The 17,873-nt window shown below is 46.8% G+C and overlaps 1 protein-coding gene across 1 annotated transcript in view; it reads right to left on the reverse strand.

The window, feature by feature from the left end:
* The window catches only part of ACSBG2 (acyl-CoA synthetase bubblegum family member 2), a 67,251-nt gene that overhangs the window by 4,141 nt on the left and 45,237 nt on the right, over positions 1 to 17,873 (reverse strand). Inside the window, 7 exon segments of the mRNA XM_060094496.1 lie at positions 968 to 1,185; positions 3,162 to 3,395; positions 3,528 to 3,709; positions 8,007 to 8,183; positions 12,915 to 13,064; positions 17,654 to 17,674; positions 17,676 to 17,741. Coding sequence (XP_059950479.1) covers positions 968 to 1,185; positions 3,162 to 3,395; positions 3,528 to 3,709; positions 8,007 to 8,183; positions 12,915 to 13,064; positions 17,654 to 17,674; positions 17,676 to 17,741 — 1,048 coding nt within the window.

Here is a 17,873-nt window from a genome sequence, read left to right on the forward strand (position 1 = left end):
GAGCCATGGCCGCTGAGCCTGCGCGTCCGGAGCCTGTGCTCCGCAACGGGAGAGGCCACAACAGTGAGAGGACCGCGTACCGCAAAAAAAAAAAAAAAAAAAAAAAAAAGAATGGCATCAACACAGAGGACAGCATGGTAACAGAAGGATAAAGAGATTCCTTGTGATGTCATTTTGGCACCTGGATCCAGCCATGCTGGAAGCATGACCTTTTGGATTTTTCTGGTTTTGAGCCAATACCATCCCTTTTTCACTCCAACCTGCTTAAGACGGGTTTTCTGTGGCTTATCCTGGAAATAATGCTCACACGGCCCTCTTATTGTATAGTTACTGCCTATGTCAGTCTCCATGCCAAATGGTCTCCCTCAGAGGTTGGTAAACTCCAGCCTGTGGGCTAAATCCCGCCTTCTGCCTGTTTTTATATGGCCACGAGCTAAAAATGGCTTTCACATTTTTTAATGGTCGGAAGGAAATCCAAAGAAGAATAATATCCGTGACCCATGAAAATCCTGTGACATTTGTGTTGGCCAACAGCCATGACCATCGGTCTGCACGTCGTCTGCTGTTGCTTTTGTACCACAATGGCCAAGTGGAGCAGCTACAACAGAGACCCTGTGTCCTGCAAATCCAAAATATTTACGAGTGGGCCCTTTATGGGAAAAGTTGACTGATCCCTGTTCTACATCATTTCATTTAATCCTCACTGAATCGTTACAACTCTGTAGTTATTGTTATCCTCAGGTGGCAGGGGAGGGAACAGAGGTTTCAGGCCCAGAATGGGCTTCTTTTCTGGCTCCATCCTGCCGAGGGCCAAATGCTGGGCACAGGGACAGAGCTGGGGTGCGTGGACTGGGGTGTCCCTGTACATCAGTGTGAGCCCCGCCCCATGAAAGGCGGGGGCTGGGAGCCTTCAACATTCAAAGTGAGCCTGCTCACAGGAGGCCCCTGCACAGCCCAGCCCCAGTACCTTTGATGCGGCCTGTGATAAAGAGGAAGCCGTGGTTGTCCATGCAGCCGAGGTCCCCAGAGTGGAGCCAGCCCTCCTCATCGATGGCCTCCACAGTCGCGTCCTCCCTCTCCAGGTAGCCTATGAAGACGTGCCGGCCCCAGAGGCAGATTTCCCCAACGCCATCCTTGGTCTGCTGGTATAGCATGTTCTTACACCCAGTCATGACTTCGCCGGAACTGCCAGGGGACAGGAGGGAGGAAAACTGAGGCTCGGGGAGACGAGGTCACCCACCCAGGTCGGCCTGGGTCTGTGGCCCAGGCTCCTAACACTCTGCTCAGCTGGCCTGGGCTGGAAGCTGCTGCTGCACCCTCCCCAGGACCTGGTGGGCATGAGAGGTGTTGGCCGAGTGGAGGGAGGGCTTGTTCAATCAAGTGAGCCAGCTTCCCAAACACTTGGTGAACTGGGAAACCCAGCAGAGTTGTAGATTGTTTTATTATTATTATTTTTGGGAATTAAAATTTTTATTGGAGTATAGTTGTTAGTTTCAGGTGTACAGCAAAGTGAATCTAGATTGTTTTTATCGTCACATAAATGGGAGAAGGACAAAGTGCTCCCGGGTTAAAAACAGCAACAGGGAATTCCCCTGTGGTCCAGTGGTTAGAACTCCATGCTTTCACTGCCGAGGGCCCGAGTTCAATCCCTGGTCAGGGAACCAAGATCCCACAAGCCACATGACACGGCCAAAAAAAAAAAAGGAAGCAACAAAACCCTCTCTAGAAAACAGGTATGTCGACCGAACGCAATGACCAGAACAGCTGATTTTAAGTAAATCAACCAACCAGAATCTCTTTAGAGGTTAGTTACTTCCGCAAGACAGAATAGCACCAGCTGATATCTGGATTTTCATGAAATTCCTTTCACTAGTGATACGACTCGGGAGGGTGGTTTTAAGATGCAGAAAAGGAAGTATTACTGCCTTGCTGAGGTCTTTTTTACTGGCAGTTGGAAGGGCCAGTGGTTTTAGGGTTAAGTGTAGGGATTCCCTTAGTCAGTAAGAGGAAAAAGAAGGCAGGCCTGTGAATCTTAAAATTTATAAAGAACCTCCTTACCACCTCCATTAAAAGCTTTTCTAGGGGGACTTCCCCAGTGGTCGAGTGGTTAAGACTCCACCGCAGGGGATGAGGTTTAGATCCTGGTTGGGGAACTAAGATCCCACGTGCCGCGTGGTTAAAAAAAAAAACAAAAACAAAAAACTTGATTTCCATGTTTATCAACAAGCTATCTCATTTTCAGGATCTACAAGAGGTCCTTGCTGAACACCAAAACTTAAGAATTAAGATTAAATCTTTAAAAAAAAAAATCTTTCCTAGGAATGTGGAAAAACTCAGAAGCTATACAAGTTTCATGAGTTCAACCAGGTAAAGTTTAAAAAATTCTGCACGGCGAAAAACACTCTTTAAGGAAGGACCGCTCTTTGGTTTTGGAAGAAAACTCCAGTGGGCATTTGGGTTCTGCAGAAAACAGACCCAGATGGGATTATGGACTGGAGAAGGGGAGATACTGATGTGCAAGGTAGAGTAAGAGGCAGGAGATGGTTTTGCCGGATTGGGAAGACTAAATTTAGTTTTTGTTAAGTTCAGAGGCAGCCAGAACTCGGCCGAGCATGAGAGGAGAGCCAGCCTTGCAATATGGTGGCAGGGCGGGGGTCAGGGAAGGGTCCAACCAGGAGGCCCTGTGAAGGAACATGGTTCTCAGACTCCACGTGGAGCTTGGCTTGTATGTTCTTACTGTGTCAGTATCACTGGGCTCCATCCTGCAGCCCGAGGTGAGCTGAGCTTGGGAGAAAGCCAGGAGGGGCCTAGGGACGTGTTTGAGATAAAGCACTGTGGAGATGAACTGTCCCGAGGTCTAGGGAGGTGAACCTTGGGTGGGTGAGCCTGGGGTGGGCCGTCTAGAGGCAGAGCTCGCAAATGACACATAGGGAGAGTCCATAGAATGTTTGAGAGCCCTTCCCCTTTGTCCATGGGCTCTCGGACAAACTGGGGCTTCCCACGGTCACGAAAATTTGGGGCTTGGAGGCTGGGGAACAGGGGTCACTCTGGAGACAACAAGTCAGGATTCATCTTAGCCCAGAGGCCTGTCGACCCTCCCATCTTCATCCCTTTGACCCTGGGTGGCTGGAGGACCCGGACGCTGCCCAGGAGGCCAGTACCTTAGAATCCGGTAGTTCTTTGGGCTGGACGTGGAATGGGGTCCTGAGCTTTCACTCATACCGTACACCTCACCTATAGGTACGTCCAGACTTAGAAAGAGCTCAGCAGTCTCTTGGTTGAGTGGTGCGGCCCCGCTGATAAAAATGCAGCAGCGATCCAGGCCAAGGGAATTCTTGATTTTGGTGAACACAAGGGCCTTTGCCATGTGGTAGCTCATGGGAGTGTCATGTCCCCTATGAACATGAATGCCAAGGAGAGCTCTATAGCCATGGAGCCACAAGGGGGCTGATGGGACCCAGCTGGAGAAGGCTGAGCCCCCTCACCCACTGCCCTCCACGCCTGGCCCCGCTGGGCCCGCCACTTACCCTCGCATCCTTTTTGAGTTGACCTTGAAGCCAATATTTCTTGCCCATGAAAACACCTTTCTCCTCAAGCTTGAAGATTTGCCAACAGTTTCCTTTATCTTCTCATGCATCTTTTCCCAAATTCGGGGCACCCCCAGGAAGGCGGTAGGCTTTACCTCCTGCAGAGTGTTGACCAAAGTGCCCTGCAGGGCGCAGAGCTGGGTTAGCCACACCTGCAACCCAGATGTCCATCTCTCCTCAGCTGCTCAGCTCAGCCCAGGAGAACCTTCTCTTGGCTTATTGGACCAGGGTGAGCTCCTGACTCAAGGGAGCCAATCCATTGGCTGGCCAGTGGCCAATCAGATTATCATGCTCTCTCTGGGGATTTGGTAGAGAGCACAGACTGGTAAAATATTTTTGGAAGGCAGTGTGAGAGTACTATTAACATTTTAAATGCAACTTGGCAACTTCACTTATGTGGGTGACAGAATTCAGCTGAATGAAAGAGCAGGTACACAGAGAAGCACGTGTGAGATATTCTTTGTGCATCATTTTGTAACAGGATGGAAACAGACTTCATGGCCAATGATGGGGGATTGGCTAAAGAAACTGTGGCCCAAGAATGCAGTGGAGTATTATGCAAGGTTCTCCCCCAAATTGATCTACAGGTTCAATGTAATCCCTATCAAAAATAGGCAAGCTATTTCATACAAATTGACAAGCTGGTCTTAAGATTTATATGGAAATGCAGAGGATCTGGAATAACCAAAGCAGTTTTGAAAAAGAAGAACAAAATCAGAGGGCTTATTACCTGATTTTGAAACTTATTATAAAGTAGGGTGATCAACTGACCTGATTTGCCCAGAACTGGAGGCGTTCCTGGAATGTAGGATTTTCACTTATGAAATCGGGAAAGTCCCAGGTAAACAGGGACAAGGTGGTCATACTACCATAAAGCTGGAAAAATAAAGTCAGTGTAGTTTTGGTGTAAGGATAGACATAAAGTTTAGTGGAACAAAACAAAATCTGGAGATGAATCTTCACATTTATGATCAATTGACATTCAATAAAAGTGCCAAGGCAATTTGATGCAGGAAAGGATATCTGTATACAAACAAACAAACGAGAGCCTAGCTAACTTAGAGCCTTCTTGCCAAACACAAAAATTACCTCAAAATGGATCACAGACCTAAAAGTAAGAGCTAAATCTAAAAGCCCTCCAGAAGAACACATAGAAGAAAATCTCTGTGACCTTGGAGTAGGCAGTGATTTCTTACAAATGACACCAGGAGCATGGAAGAAAAAAATCAATAAATTGGAGAGTTAACACTCATTAGAGGTAAACACATTTTGCTTTTCAAAAGACACTAGTAAGAAAATGAGAAGACAAGCCATGGAACTGGGAGAAAGTATTTGCAAATCATATATTTGATAAAGGATTTGTATAAAGAACCCTTAACATTCAAGAATAAGAAGATATACAATCAGATTTTTTAATGGTTAAAAATTTGATCAGACATTTTTCCAAAGAAAATATACAAACGGCCAGTAAGTCAGGAAAAGTTGCTCACCACCATTAATCATTCAAGAAATGCAAATTAATATGGGAGATACCACTTCGCATCTACCAGGATGGCAATAATAATAAAAACAAAACAAAACAAAAACAAGTGTTGGTGAGGATGTGGAGAAATTGGACCTCTCGTACACTTCTGGTTGGGAATGTAAAATGACACAGCCACTTTGAAAACATTCTGGCAGTTGCTTATGATGTGAAGCCAGGGTCTAGTGGTTAAGACTCTGCACTTCCACTGCAGGGGGCATGGGTTCGATCTCTGGTGGGGGAACTAAGATCCCACGTGCCGTGCGGTGCAGCCAAAAAAAAAAATGTTAAGACAGCTTTGTTTCCTGGTTGACAATTTAAAATTTTTTGACAGTAGGGGTTGTTAAGGATATTGGAGACTAGGAACTTCTCAGGCCCGGTAGGCAAGTGTGTATACATGATGTTTTCAGCCGGAAAATAAAGTATTCATTTACTGAGTGTCTAATGTGTCTCAGACACTGAGCATGGGGGATATGAGAGTGGCCGAAAGGGGTCAAGGTGATATCTAAGCAGGGAACTAAATGACATGGAGCAGCCAGCCATGTGAAGAACAGGAGAATGAGCCCTCTGGAAGGAATTACAAATGCCCTGAGACTTAGCCTAGGGGAGATTATCCTGGATTTTCCAGGTGCGTCCAGTGTCATCACAGGGGTCCTTATAAGAGGGAGGCAGGAGGATCAGAGAGGTGTGACAGTGGGAACAGAGGTAGGTGTGTGTGTGGTGTGTGTGTGTGTGTGTGTGTGTGTGTGTGTGTGTGTGTAAGAGAGAGAGAGATTTGAAGATGCTGTGTGCTCCTGGCTTTGAAAATGGAGGAAGAGGCCACAAGCCAAGGAACATAGGCAGCCTCTAGAAGCTAAAAAAGGCAAGAAAACCAGTTCTCCCCCAGAGTTTGCAGAAAGAACACAGTCCTGCTCATGTCTTGGTTTTATCCCATTGAAATCCATTTTAGACTTCTGACCTCCAGAACTGTGGGATAATAAATTTATGTTGTTTTAAGCCACTAAGTTTTGTGGTCATTTGTTCCAGCAATCATAGGACGCAAATACAGAGAATGTAGCTGAGGAAAGTGCAGAGTTCTTTTCTGGCTCTGATAAGTCTACAAGGTCAGGACATACAAGAATTCTTTCACTTACTTAACATGAAAAACCTACCAAAGATGATCTCCAGCTAAATGAAGAGGTAACCCCCAAAAAAGAACGCAAGGACCTTAGAAAACAGAGGATTCAGCACAGGAGTGGGAGGAAGGGATATCCCTGCATGACAGCTTGTAGAAGCTACTGTTGATGTCCTCTTCAGACCTCTAATGGTCCACAGCTTCCCTCTTCTTCAGAGAACTGCTCTTATTCAGAAATGCCTGGGAAGTTATGCACCCACATGAGTGCATAAGCCTATAGCCAGTGACTCTGAGATGGGGGTACAAAAGCCCAGACCCCTTGCCTCAAAGCAGTACAACTGTGGTGCCATTCATGCTTCAGAGATTCCCATGGGATTGGCTTGCGTAAGGGCAATTCCACTTACATGCCAGCTGAACTTACATCCTCTCTTCTCCCCTTGCTGTATCTTGCTCCCCTCACTCCCTTACAGTTTTCACCTGAGAGATCCTACTCAATTAATTACAAAAATCTACATCCCATCTCAGGTTCTGCTTTGAGGGGGCCCAATCTAGGACAACTTAAAACAACAACCAGTCCTACTCAGGGCAGAAGGATGGAGGAGAAAATAGTGCAGGAGGTATTAGAACATTTGGAAAATCCTGATAAACATGTGACAGTTGAGATGGAGCAACTGGACAGCTATACAGAAAACTTCCACCAGATTGGAAAAGAAAGGCAACTATTAACTCTGGAGAAAACAAAAGGTTGTACCAGACAGGAAATGTAATCATGTAGTAAACTACATGGCTCCGTTAACTAAGAAATCTTTTCATTGAGAGGATGGGAAAAGGGGAAGCAAGTGAAGATGGGGGTGTAAGAGGATTAAATCCTTGCCTACCGCAATGGAAAAGTAATAGGGCTTCCCTGGTGGCGCAGTGGTTGAGAGTCCGCCTGCCGATGCAGGGGACACGGGTTCGTGCCCTGGTCCGGGAAGATCACACATGCCGCGGAGCGGCTGGGCCCGTGAACCATGGCCGCTGAGCCTGCGCGTCCGGAGCCTGTGCTCCGCAACGGGAGAGGCCACAACAATGAGAGGCCCGTGTACCGCAAAAAAAAAAAAAAAGTAATATTTAAAAGTGCATGAATCAAGAAAATTATTACATATTTTTTAAAAACTGGAGGTAAATGCCAGAAGAAGTCTCTTGAAAATTCTGGAGAGTTTGCCTCTGGAGGGTGGTTAGGACACTGCTGTTTTTCAAAAGAGGTCCAAAATCCCTTATCTCAAACCCTTGGGGCCAGATGTGTTCTGGAATTTAGAATTCTCTGGCTTTCAGAAAGGTAATATGGTGTTTATTTCATTTGTTATATGAATCCCATGGTGGTGTCTTGGCAAGCCAGCTGAAATCCTTCACATTAATATTTCTGCAGATACACATATTCCCAATAAGTGGGATAAAAATGAAGACTCCAAATAGCTTCACATCAGTTCAGGTCAGATTTTACTGCCAAAAACATTTGGTTTGGGGAGCATTTTGGAGTTGGGAATACTGACTTAAAAAAAACTACACACATACACACACGTTCTGCTTTCAATACCATTCACATCTTAGTCTTAGGTTGTTCAGTGTACAGTCTGCACAACCATGGATACTGTGACTTGGATAAAGATAAAAACTGAAAGAAGGTGGCTGACTGTTTCAAATGCTGCCAACTTGGAGCATTAGATGGAGATGGAGAAGGAACCCCCAGATCTGGGACTTGGAGGAACCATCCACTCCTGCGGGCTGCCCTTAGCCTTAATACCTCGAGTGCATCTGGTTGAGCAAAGTAGATGAAAGCCCCGACCTTCATGGGTATCCAGACATCCATCATCTGAGCTGCGATGTGGCTGAGAGGAACGTAGCTGACCACCACCTCCTGCTTCTCAGGAGCATAAGCCAGACTGAAGTCCCTTGCCACCGACCCCGCCGTCCACATGATCTAGAACACAAGTCGAGTTTACAATCCAGTAGGATTCCGCCTCCTCCTTGCCCGAGGGCCATTTAAGTACAGTTATTTAACAAACACAAAGCACCTGCTTAGGCACCGCTCTTGTACTTTACAAGCATTGAGTCACTTAGTCCTCATCTTCACACACCGGGGTTGATGACTGCGATTCTCCCACCTTACAGATGGGGAACCAGAAGCACAGAGAGGTTCACTAACTTGCCTGAGGATGGAAGGAGCAGAAAACTTCAACGGGAAGCTTTGGGGGATTACCAGACACCCTAGGATCCAGCAACAGACCCTAGAGTCAGAATGTGTATCGGGGATAGTCAGAAATCTGAAGGATTCAGCAAGTGTCCCGGAATCAAATCCTGACTCCACCATTTACTAGCTGTGTGACCCTGGGCTATTTGCTTAAAAATCCTCTGCAACCTGTATTTGCTCATCTGTAAAAGGGGCACAGGGGTTCCTCGTGCCCAACATAAAACTATAAAACCAACACTGTCCAACAAACGAAAAGGCCACCCATAATCCCGTGGCATTAATACGCCAACAATTAGTATGTTAATGTTTTTCTTTCTCCGGTGCATACCTTGATGGAAAGTTTTAGCATACCTGTAATTTTGCAATCTGTATTTTTTACTGGTGTCATAAGTCTCTGGCAAACAGTCGTCTCATTCATGCAGCCACACGGGCCTCTGCACTGTTCCTCCAACACATCAGGCAAGGTCCCGTCTCAGGGCCTTTGCACGGGCTGTTCCCGCTGCCTGGGATGGGCATCCTCTAGCTGTCTCCACAACTGACTCCTCAAGATGTTATATTCTGGTTAAATGTCGCTTCCTTACAGAAGCAGTCTCACATCCCCCGAACTGAAGTTTCCAGCATCTTTCTAATCTGCTACGTACTGCTTGCCACAATCTGAGTGGTTTTATTTGTTCATTCCCTGGCTGTCTTCCCGAGGGCCACCATTGGGTCTGTTTTGCTCAAAGCTGTTTTCCCAGCACATAGTAGGTACCCAGTAAATTGTTGTTGAATAAATGAATGAATGAGGAAAGAGAAGTTACATTTAAGTGTAATGAAATATGCAAAGCACTCGCCCTGTAGTAAGCCCTCAAGATTTGTCCCTCTTCTTTCTCTGGGCCTCAGGATGGAGGGATTTTCTGTCTGTACCCATAAGCACTGTCACCCACAGTGACCCAAGGAACCCAGTGCCCATTTGTTGAGAAAAGGGACTAGATGTGTGTAGACGGTGATTTACAGTGGTTTAGACACAGCTGGGTTCAGATCCTGGCTCAGACCTTTCTATGCTCTCTGACCTTATGCAAGTCATTTCCCCTCTCTGAGCCTCAGTTTCCCAATCTCTGAAAGGGGTTAATGATACGTCTTACCTTGTGGGGTTTCTGTTAGGGGTTAGCATGTTTATCTCAGCATGGCATAGTACCCTATAAACGGGAGAAACTTTGAGCTGTTGACATATGTTGAGAACATGAGACTAGCTTTGACTTCCTGCTGTAAAGATGATTATGGTTTAAAACATAATAGCCGACAGGGATTATTTTTTTAATCCCAATGTGCCAGGCTTTGCTCTGAGCATTTTATGTCTGTGCGGTAGGTTAAAGACAACTGCAAATTCTCTGCCACCCTTGCCATTCAGAGCTGGAGTCTGTTTTCCTTTCCCTTCACAGGGCTGGTCTAGTGACTGGTTTTGGCCCACAGAGTGGAGCACCGTGTAAACTTCTGACATTGAGTCCTAATAGACTGCAGCTTCTGCCTTTGTATCAGGGCATGCTTGCCCTCGGGGGAGCCAGCACCACTTTGAGAAGTTCGACTGCCTCGATGCCTCCATGCTGTGAGGAAGCCCAAGCCCCATGAAACACGTGAGTGAAGCCCTGCTTGGACCTGCCAGCCCAGCCTGGGCACCAGCTGAATACAGCTGAGTGACCCCAGCTGACACTCTGTAGGGCAGAAAAGACACTTTGCCAAGCCCTTCCCAAATTCCAGACCCAGAAATAGCACACTCTTGGTGTTTTAAGTTGCTAAGTTCTAGAACGGTTTGTTACACGGCCGTAGCTAACTGACACAGTATAGGGAATAATTTAACCTTCACAGCAACTCTGAAAGGTAGCAACCATTCTTGTCTCCATTTTACAGATGGGCAAACCGAAGCCCAGAGAAGTTGAGGAAATCTTCTCAGGTCACATAGTTAGCAAGTCGGGAAGCCAGGATGCAGATCCAGGCAGACTTGCTCCAGGGGCTCGACTTTGGTCTGCCCTCTGTGAGGACATGATCTCACTAGACATGAAGCCACTGGGAGCATGGATGCTGGCCAGGGTTGGGTGGGGGCCTCATCAGACTCCATTCATTCAGTCCACAAAATGGATTGAATCCTCCTGTACACCAAGCACTGGAGACACAGCAGTGAACCAGACAGATAGCCCCTGCCCTCAAGGAGCTGTTGTTCATGATAAACACATGACTGTATAATATGGCAGTGTAAGAAAAAACAGTAGCCAAATGGGGCTTGGGGGCTAATGGGATGGTTTATTTTTCTTTGCTATTTTAAACGTGGAAGTCAGGGAGGGCTTCACAGAGGTGGTGACATTTGAGCAGGGACCCGGAGGAGGTGAAGGAGCAAGTCATGTGGGTCTCTGGGAAATAGTATTCCATGTAGAGGGAACAGCCAGTACAAAGGCCAGTGTGTGCTGCCAGCTATTAAGCTGGGCTGGTGGGGAAAGCCCTTATAAAGTAGAAACGCGTCATTTTAAAACTAGCAGTCTTGGGGCTTCCCTGGTGGCGCAGTGGTTGGGAGTCCGCCTGCCAATGCAGGGGACACGGATTCGTGCCCTGGTCTGGGAAGATCCCACATGCCGGGGAGCGGCTGGGCCCATGAGCCATGGCCGCTGAGCCTGCGCGTCTGGAGCCTGTGCTCTGCAATGGGAGAGGCCACAGCAGTGAGAGGCCCGCATACCGCAAAAAAAAAAAAAAAAAAATAGCAGTCTTTCTGACTCACAGAGTGGAGCGTGTTGGGTGTATGTCCTGCCAGACACTTTCCTGCTTTTAAAACCTACACACATGTACATCACTCGCTGCCGTTTTTCAGTTTTTAACAAAATCACGTTGTGCTCTGTGTACTGTTCTTCAACCAGCTTTAACATATTTGTAACGATCGCATCTTTGGACATATTTACACCTTAGCCCCATAGACCTACAGTGTAGTTAAAGATGTGGATTGTGGCACCTGCCTGCCTGGGTTTCAGCTCCTGGCCCTGCCATGCTGCTTGCTGTGTGACCTGGGTCCAGCAGCTTAATCTCTTTGGGCTTCAGTTTTCTCATCTGTAGAAACAGCATCCGCCTGATAGAACGGATAGAATCATAGAATTGCTGTGAGGATTTACAAAGTCTAAAACTCTGGGGACGGCCCCTGGTCCCATAGTAAGTGTGCAACAGAAATGAACCGTCACTGTCTTTCTTGTTCTTTAAAAAAACACCGGGGCTTCCCTGGTGGCGCAGTGGTTAAGAATCCGCCTGCCAATGCAGGGGACACAGGTTCGAGCCCTGGTCCAGGAAGATCCCACATGCTTCAGAGCAACTAAGCCAGTGTGCCACAACTACTGAACCTGCACTCTAGAGCCCAAGAGCCACAGCTACTGAGCCCGCGTGCCACAACTACTGAAGCCTGTGTGCCTAGAGCCCTTGCTACGCAACAAGAGAAGCCACTGCAGTGAGAAACCATGCACCACAATGAAGAGTAGCCCCCGCTCGATGCAGCTAAAGAAAGCCTGCGTGCAGCAACAAAGACCCAACACAGTCATAAATAAATAAATAAATAAATTTATGAAAAAAACACCAAAAACCAACAACTTTATCGAGGTGTAATTGACATACAGGGAACCGCATTTGAAGTGTACAATTTGGCACATATGGACTATGTCTGCACCCGTGAAGCCAGCCATCACCACCATCGAGATGGTAGACATTTCCATCGTCTTTGTAATGCCTCCCTCTTGCCCTCCCCAGGCAGCCACTGATCTGCTTTTGGTCCCTGTAGATAAGTTTGCATTTTCTGGGGCCTGCACCATGCGGCTTGCAGGATATTAGTTCCCCGACCAGGGATAGAACCCAGGCCCTCAACAGTGGAAACACAGTGTCCTAACCACTGGCCTGCTAGGGATGTCCCCCATAAACAGGATCTTTTAGCATGTATTCTCCTTATTCTTTCCTAACAGTGACCTAAATAACCATCAGATTTGGACTCCACCCAGACATGCGTAAGTTTTCCCCAAGCACACGGCCTTCCTCAAGTAACTAAAACAGCTTCTGCTTTATCCCTGAAACACAATGTGTATACTACCCTTTCATGTATTTATTTTATCAAACACGGTTCTGAGCTCAAACAACCCATGAGGCAGGGACTGTTACATTGCACCCGTTTCACAGATGAGGAAACTGAGGCTTGGAGATGTCACATGCCCTGCCCAAGATCACAGAGCCAGGTCTGCTCCAGAGTCCCTGATCTCAACCCCTGCACTATGCTGCCTCCAACCTTGGAAGCATTTGCATAACCCTCTATGACCCACAGATCAAGGACCCCGCCATGTGCTGGGCCCCTAAACACCACTGTGCCCCTGTGGGTCAAGAACAAAACTAGCCTGAAGGCCACTGCCCTGGAGTGATGGGACCCTGGATGCTGCAAATTTCGTCCCTGTCAGCAGAGACAGCACTTACGTTGTCATGGCTAAGCATCACCCCCTTGGGAGAGCTTATGGTCCCAGAAGTGTAGATGATCACAGCACACTGATTGGCCTTCTGACTCTTTATGATCTGGTCCAGCTGGGACTCGGGGATGCTATTGCCGAGCTCCATGAAATCATCCCACTGTGGAAAAAAAAGACAAGCGAAGACCTAAATAGACATTTCTCCAAAGAAGGCACAAAAGATGGCCAAGAGGCACATGAAAAGATGCTCAACATCACTAATTATTAGAGAAATGCAAATCAAAACTACAGTGAGATATCATCTCACACCAGTCAGAATGGCCATCATCAAAAAGTCTACAAACAATAAATGCTGGAGAGGGTGTGGAGAAAAGGGAACCCTCTTGCACTGTTGGTGGGAATGTAAATTGATACAGCCACTATGCAGAATAGTATGGAGGTTCTTTAAAAAACTAAAAATAGAACTATCATATGACCCAGCAATCCCAATACGAGGCATATACCCTGAGAAAACCATAATTCAAAAAGACACATGCACCCCAATGTTCATTGCAGCACTATTTACAATAGCCAGGACATGGAAGCAACCTAAATGTTCACCAACAGAGGAATAGATAAAGAAGATGTGGTACATATATACAATGGAATATTACTCAGCCATAAAAAGGAACAAAATTGGGTCATTTGTAGAGTTGTGAATGGCCCTAGAGACTGTCATACAGAGTGAAGTAAGTCAGAAAAACAAATCATATATTAACACATACATGTGAAATCTTGAAAAATGATGCAGATGAACCTATTTGCAAAGCCAAAATAGAGACAGTGTAGAGAACAAATGTATGGACACCAAGGGAGGAAATGGAAGGGTGGGATGAACTGGGAGATTGGGATTGACATATATACACTACTATGTATAAAATAGATAACTAATGAGAACCTGCTGAATAGCACAGGGAACTCTACTCAGTGCTCTGTGGTGACCTAAATGGGAAGGAAATCCAGGGAAGAGGAGATATATGTATACGTATAGCTGATACACTTCACTGTACAGCAGAAACGAACACAACATTGTAAAGCAACTATACTCCAAAAAACAAAAGAAGTGGAGGGTGAGGACTTAGGGTGTGTGAGTGGGGTCCTCAGCACCTAGGAGTTCCCTTCCCCAGTTGGATCTTGCCCCACCAGCTTCTCCCGAAGCATGATTCCCAGCAGGAGCAAAGGCACCTCTTACAAAAGCCCTAAGATGTTTGCTTCTTCTCCTCCACTTCCCAGGCAGGCTACTCAAGCACCGGTGCCTTGGTTTCCTCATAGGTAAAATGGGAATGACATCAAGACCCAACTCCTTGGGTGGTTTTAAGCAGTAAATGGGTTAATATATGTAAAATGCTCAGAACAGCAGAGTTCAATATTATTTGTGCTCTGCCTTCCCAGATGCCACTCAGCACCTCAAACTTACTAGTTACCAGATTGATGTGGCTGAGGGCCACTGTGATTGGTTTAAGCTAGAAGGTCCCATCTGCCTGGGCCACAGTGGTTAGACTGGGTCTGGGCATGTGACCTCAGGTGGTCCAATCACAGTGAAGATCAGGGCTTTTGCTGGAAGTGCTGGGACATGAATGAGTCATCTGAAGGTGAATAAGATGTAGCCATAGGAGCTGCTGGACCATCTCAGGACTAGGGGGAATCAAGGCTGGCATGGAGCCAAGATATGAAGAGAGCAAAATGGAGTCTCGGTCACGTTATTTGAGCCCCTGGTTCCAGCCATGCCTGAAATCCACACCCTAGGTTGTGGATATGAGCCAATAAATAGTCCTTTAAGCTTAAGCCGTTAGGTGTTAGGCTTTTGTCACTTGCAACCAAAGACATCCTTACTGATAAGAGATACATCATCTCCCTATGGCAAATGAAGGAGCTGAGGCTCAGAGGTGGTAAGTTACCTGCCCAGGGTCACACAGCAGGTAGACAGAGGAACTATCGTTCTAACCCAAGACTGTCTGACTCCAGAGCCTGTGCTGTTAATTAGCTTAGAATTTGGTGCCTCAGAAGGAGCTGTTGGGCTGTGTGAACCAAATTTCACCTGGGACCTGCAAAAATTCTACCTCTGAGCCCCTGGTGAGGCTCTGGATGAGGGCAGTGTCCTATCTGCAAGACAGAGGGCACTCCACATCCTCCAGAAATGGCCAGTATTGCCTGTAGCCTGCCAGGGCAATGCTGGCCCCATCTAAAAGGGAAGAACCTTTACCCAGACCATCTCTAACAGGGTAGGGTGATGGTGAGAGGAGCAGCACACAAAAGCCTTTTGCAGGACCCTGTCCTGTCTCTGAGAGATGCCTCAAGCTCTCCCCGCCAAAGGATGCTCCCCTAATCGCTGGTGAAAACCTCATTCTCCCATGGCCACAAATGATTGGATTAGGTAGACACCAGACCCAGTCCTGTCCAATCCAGTCCTCTCTCTCGGTAATCTGGAATTGGTCCTGAGTCCAATCCCAGGCATCGTAACCTACCCAGTTAATTGTCTTATTCTGCCATCCCCCTGCCCCCGAATTTCACCTTCTAATTTCCCAGGCGCTTTCTTTTTCTCTCAGTTCTAATGAATGTATTCCTAAACTGAATCTAAAAACAGTAGGTCCTAGTCACCCTTGCAGAGAAGTAGATACTGTATGTCACAGAACTCTTCCCTATAAATCATTGTCCTCAACCAGGGGTGATTTTGCCCCCTAGGGGACTTAGGCAATGTCTGAGGATATTTTTGATTGTTTCAGCTGGGAGGGTGCTATTGGCATCTAGTAGGTGGAGGCCAGGGATGTCGCTCAACATCTTACAATGCATGGGACGGCCCCCATGATGAAAAAGTATCCAACCCAAATGTCCAACAAGGCTGAGAAACCCGGCTATAAATACTGTTTCTAACAAATGAGTTTATTTAACTTATCCAGGCTTAAGATATTGTTTCTGTGTTGGTCATTTTTAACCTCTGAAAGGTCTGTAATTCTGATCGGCTGTCTTACTTAATTAGTCATTATCCTGGTCTTAATATTTAAATGTTTTCTGAAAGGTGCACGAGCTGGTGAGTGTTTTGGCCAGAAAGGATCATTGACATCTTTCCTCTCGTTTGCGTGGAGGGCAAACCAAATAAACTCCATGACATTTTAGGATGTCTGATTTGGATCATGGGTTTGCTGGCCTAACAGCAGCTCGTCCTGGCCCCTCACGGCCCTCCTGCCCTGACTTCTGGAGTTAACTCATTGTATCCTTAAAAACAAAACCCAGGGCTTCCCTGATGGCGCAGTGGTTGAGAATCTGCCTGCCAATGCAGGGGACACAGGTTCAAGCCCCGGTCTGGGAAGATCCCACATGCCGCGGAGCAACTGGGCCAGTGCGCCACAACTACTGAGCCTGCGCGTCTGGAGCCTGTGCTCCACAACAAGAGAGGCCACGACAGTGAGAGGCCCGCGCACCGCGATGAAGAGTGGCCCCCGCTCGCCGCAACTGGGAGAAAGCCCTCGCACAGAAACAAAGACCCAACACAGCCAATAATTAATTAATTAATTAATTAATTAATTAAAAAACAAAACAAACAAAAACAAAACCCAAACCCCCTCCTTTGGCTTAAGTGGATTTCTGTTGCTTGCACCCAAGCATTTTCTGCCTCTAGAAGACCCTGAGGCACAGTGAATTTGCAAAAAAATGACTGCGACAACATTTACAGTGTCACCCACTCTTCAGGGGCCCCGCCCTTCCCTCAGTAAGAGCTGAAGTCTGGGCCCTCATGCAGCTTGGCCTTGCTGGGCAGTGTGTTACTTCCACGAATAGGTCGTTAAAGGCAGGACAGCTTCCACCTGGATATTTCTCTCCTTCAAAACATTCTCTCTGGAGATCTGAGCCACCAATAAGTCCAGAGGTCCTGAAGTCATCATGCTGGAGACAGCACATGGAGACACCGCAGAGAGACAGAGAAATGTGCTGGAGGAGCCCCAGCTGCAGGGTTGGGACCAGAGTGAGGACCAGGGCCTTCTCCTTGAGTGCAAAATTTTAGCGGATGCGAGAAAAAAAAAAAGCTTGTAATCAAGATAAATAGTACTTTAATGCAATAATTTAAAAGTCACTATCAAAGCAGAGCAAATTCATGATGAATGAATCATCAAAAATTTTAAAAAGGCTCCAGCAGTGCTGTTGGTCCGAGCCGTTGCAGAAATGTGCACCCCTATATTCCTATTTGTACATATTAAAACTGGCTAATGGTTTTAATAAAAATGTTGATGACTTTGCATCTATGAAAACCAGGAAAGTAAATTTATAATAAGTTCTGGTTTGAATACAAATGAAATATTTAAACTTAATGTTGTGAGTTCCAACACATCTAATTTTCAATGATGCAGTATTTTTTCAGTTACCCTCATGGTCTGAAAAGAAACTAATAATAAAATGATTGGTATTGTCTTATGCCACCAATTTTGGGGGTGATTTGTTACACAGCAATAAATAACCAGAACAGACACCTTCTGGTAAATCAGAACCTTCATGCCAGAAAAAAATTCTCTCAGAAGCCTCACCCCCTTCCCTTGTGAGGCCCCTTCCTCTCCCTCACTCACCACCCACTTACCACCCACTTCCTTTGAGAGTCCCCACCCACTTCCCTTGTGAGGCCCCTCCCTCTCCCTTGCTCACCACCCACTTCCTTTGGGAGTGCCCTCCTTCCCTTTCAAGGCTGTGCCCTCCCCTTTGCTCAGTGCCCCCTGTCACACTTACAGAGTACAGGTTGTTACATTTTGCTCTCCTTCGCTGGCAGCCTGTACTGAACGATTGCTTTTAGGGTCTCCATCTTGGTCTTTGGAATCTGAAAAAAAGTTGTGTATGGACCTCATGGTACCGGGGCCCTGGAGGAGCGCATCCTAAGCTCTCTCCCTCAGGGACCTCAGCCTCTTTCCCTCCCCCTGGCCACGCAGTAGAACTTTTGCTCTTTGTCTTG

The sequence above is a fragment of the Mesoplodon densirostris genome, chromosome 3, assembly GCF_025265405.1.
Source record: "Mesoplodon densirostris isolate mMesDen1 chromosome 3, mMesDen1 primary haplotype, whole genome shotgun sequence".
NCBI lineage: Eukaryota > Metazoa > Chordata > Mammalia > Artiodactyla > Ziphiidae > Mesoplodon > Mesoplodon densirostris.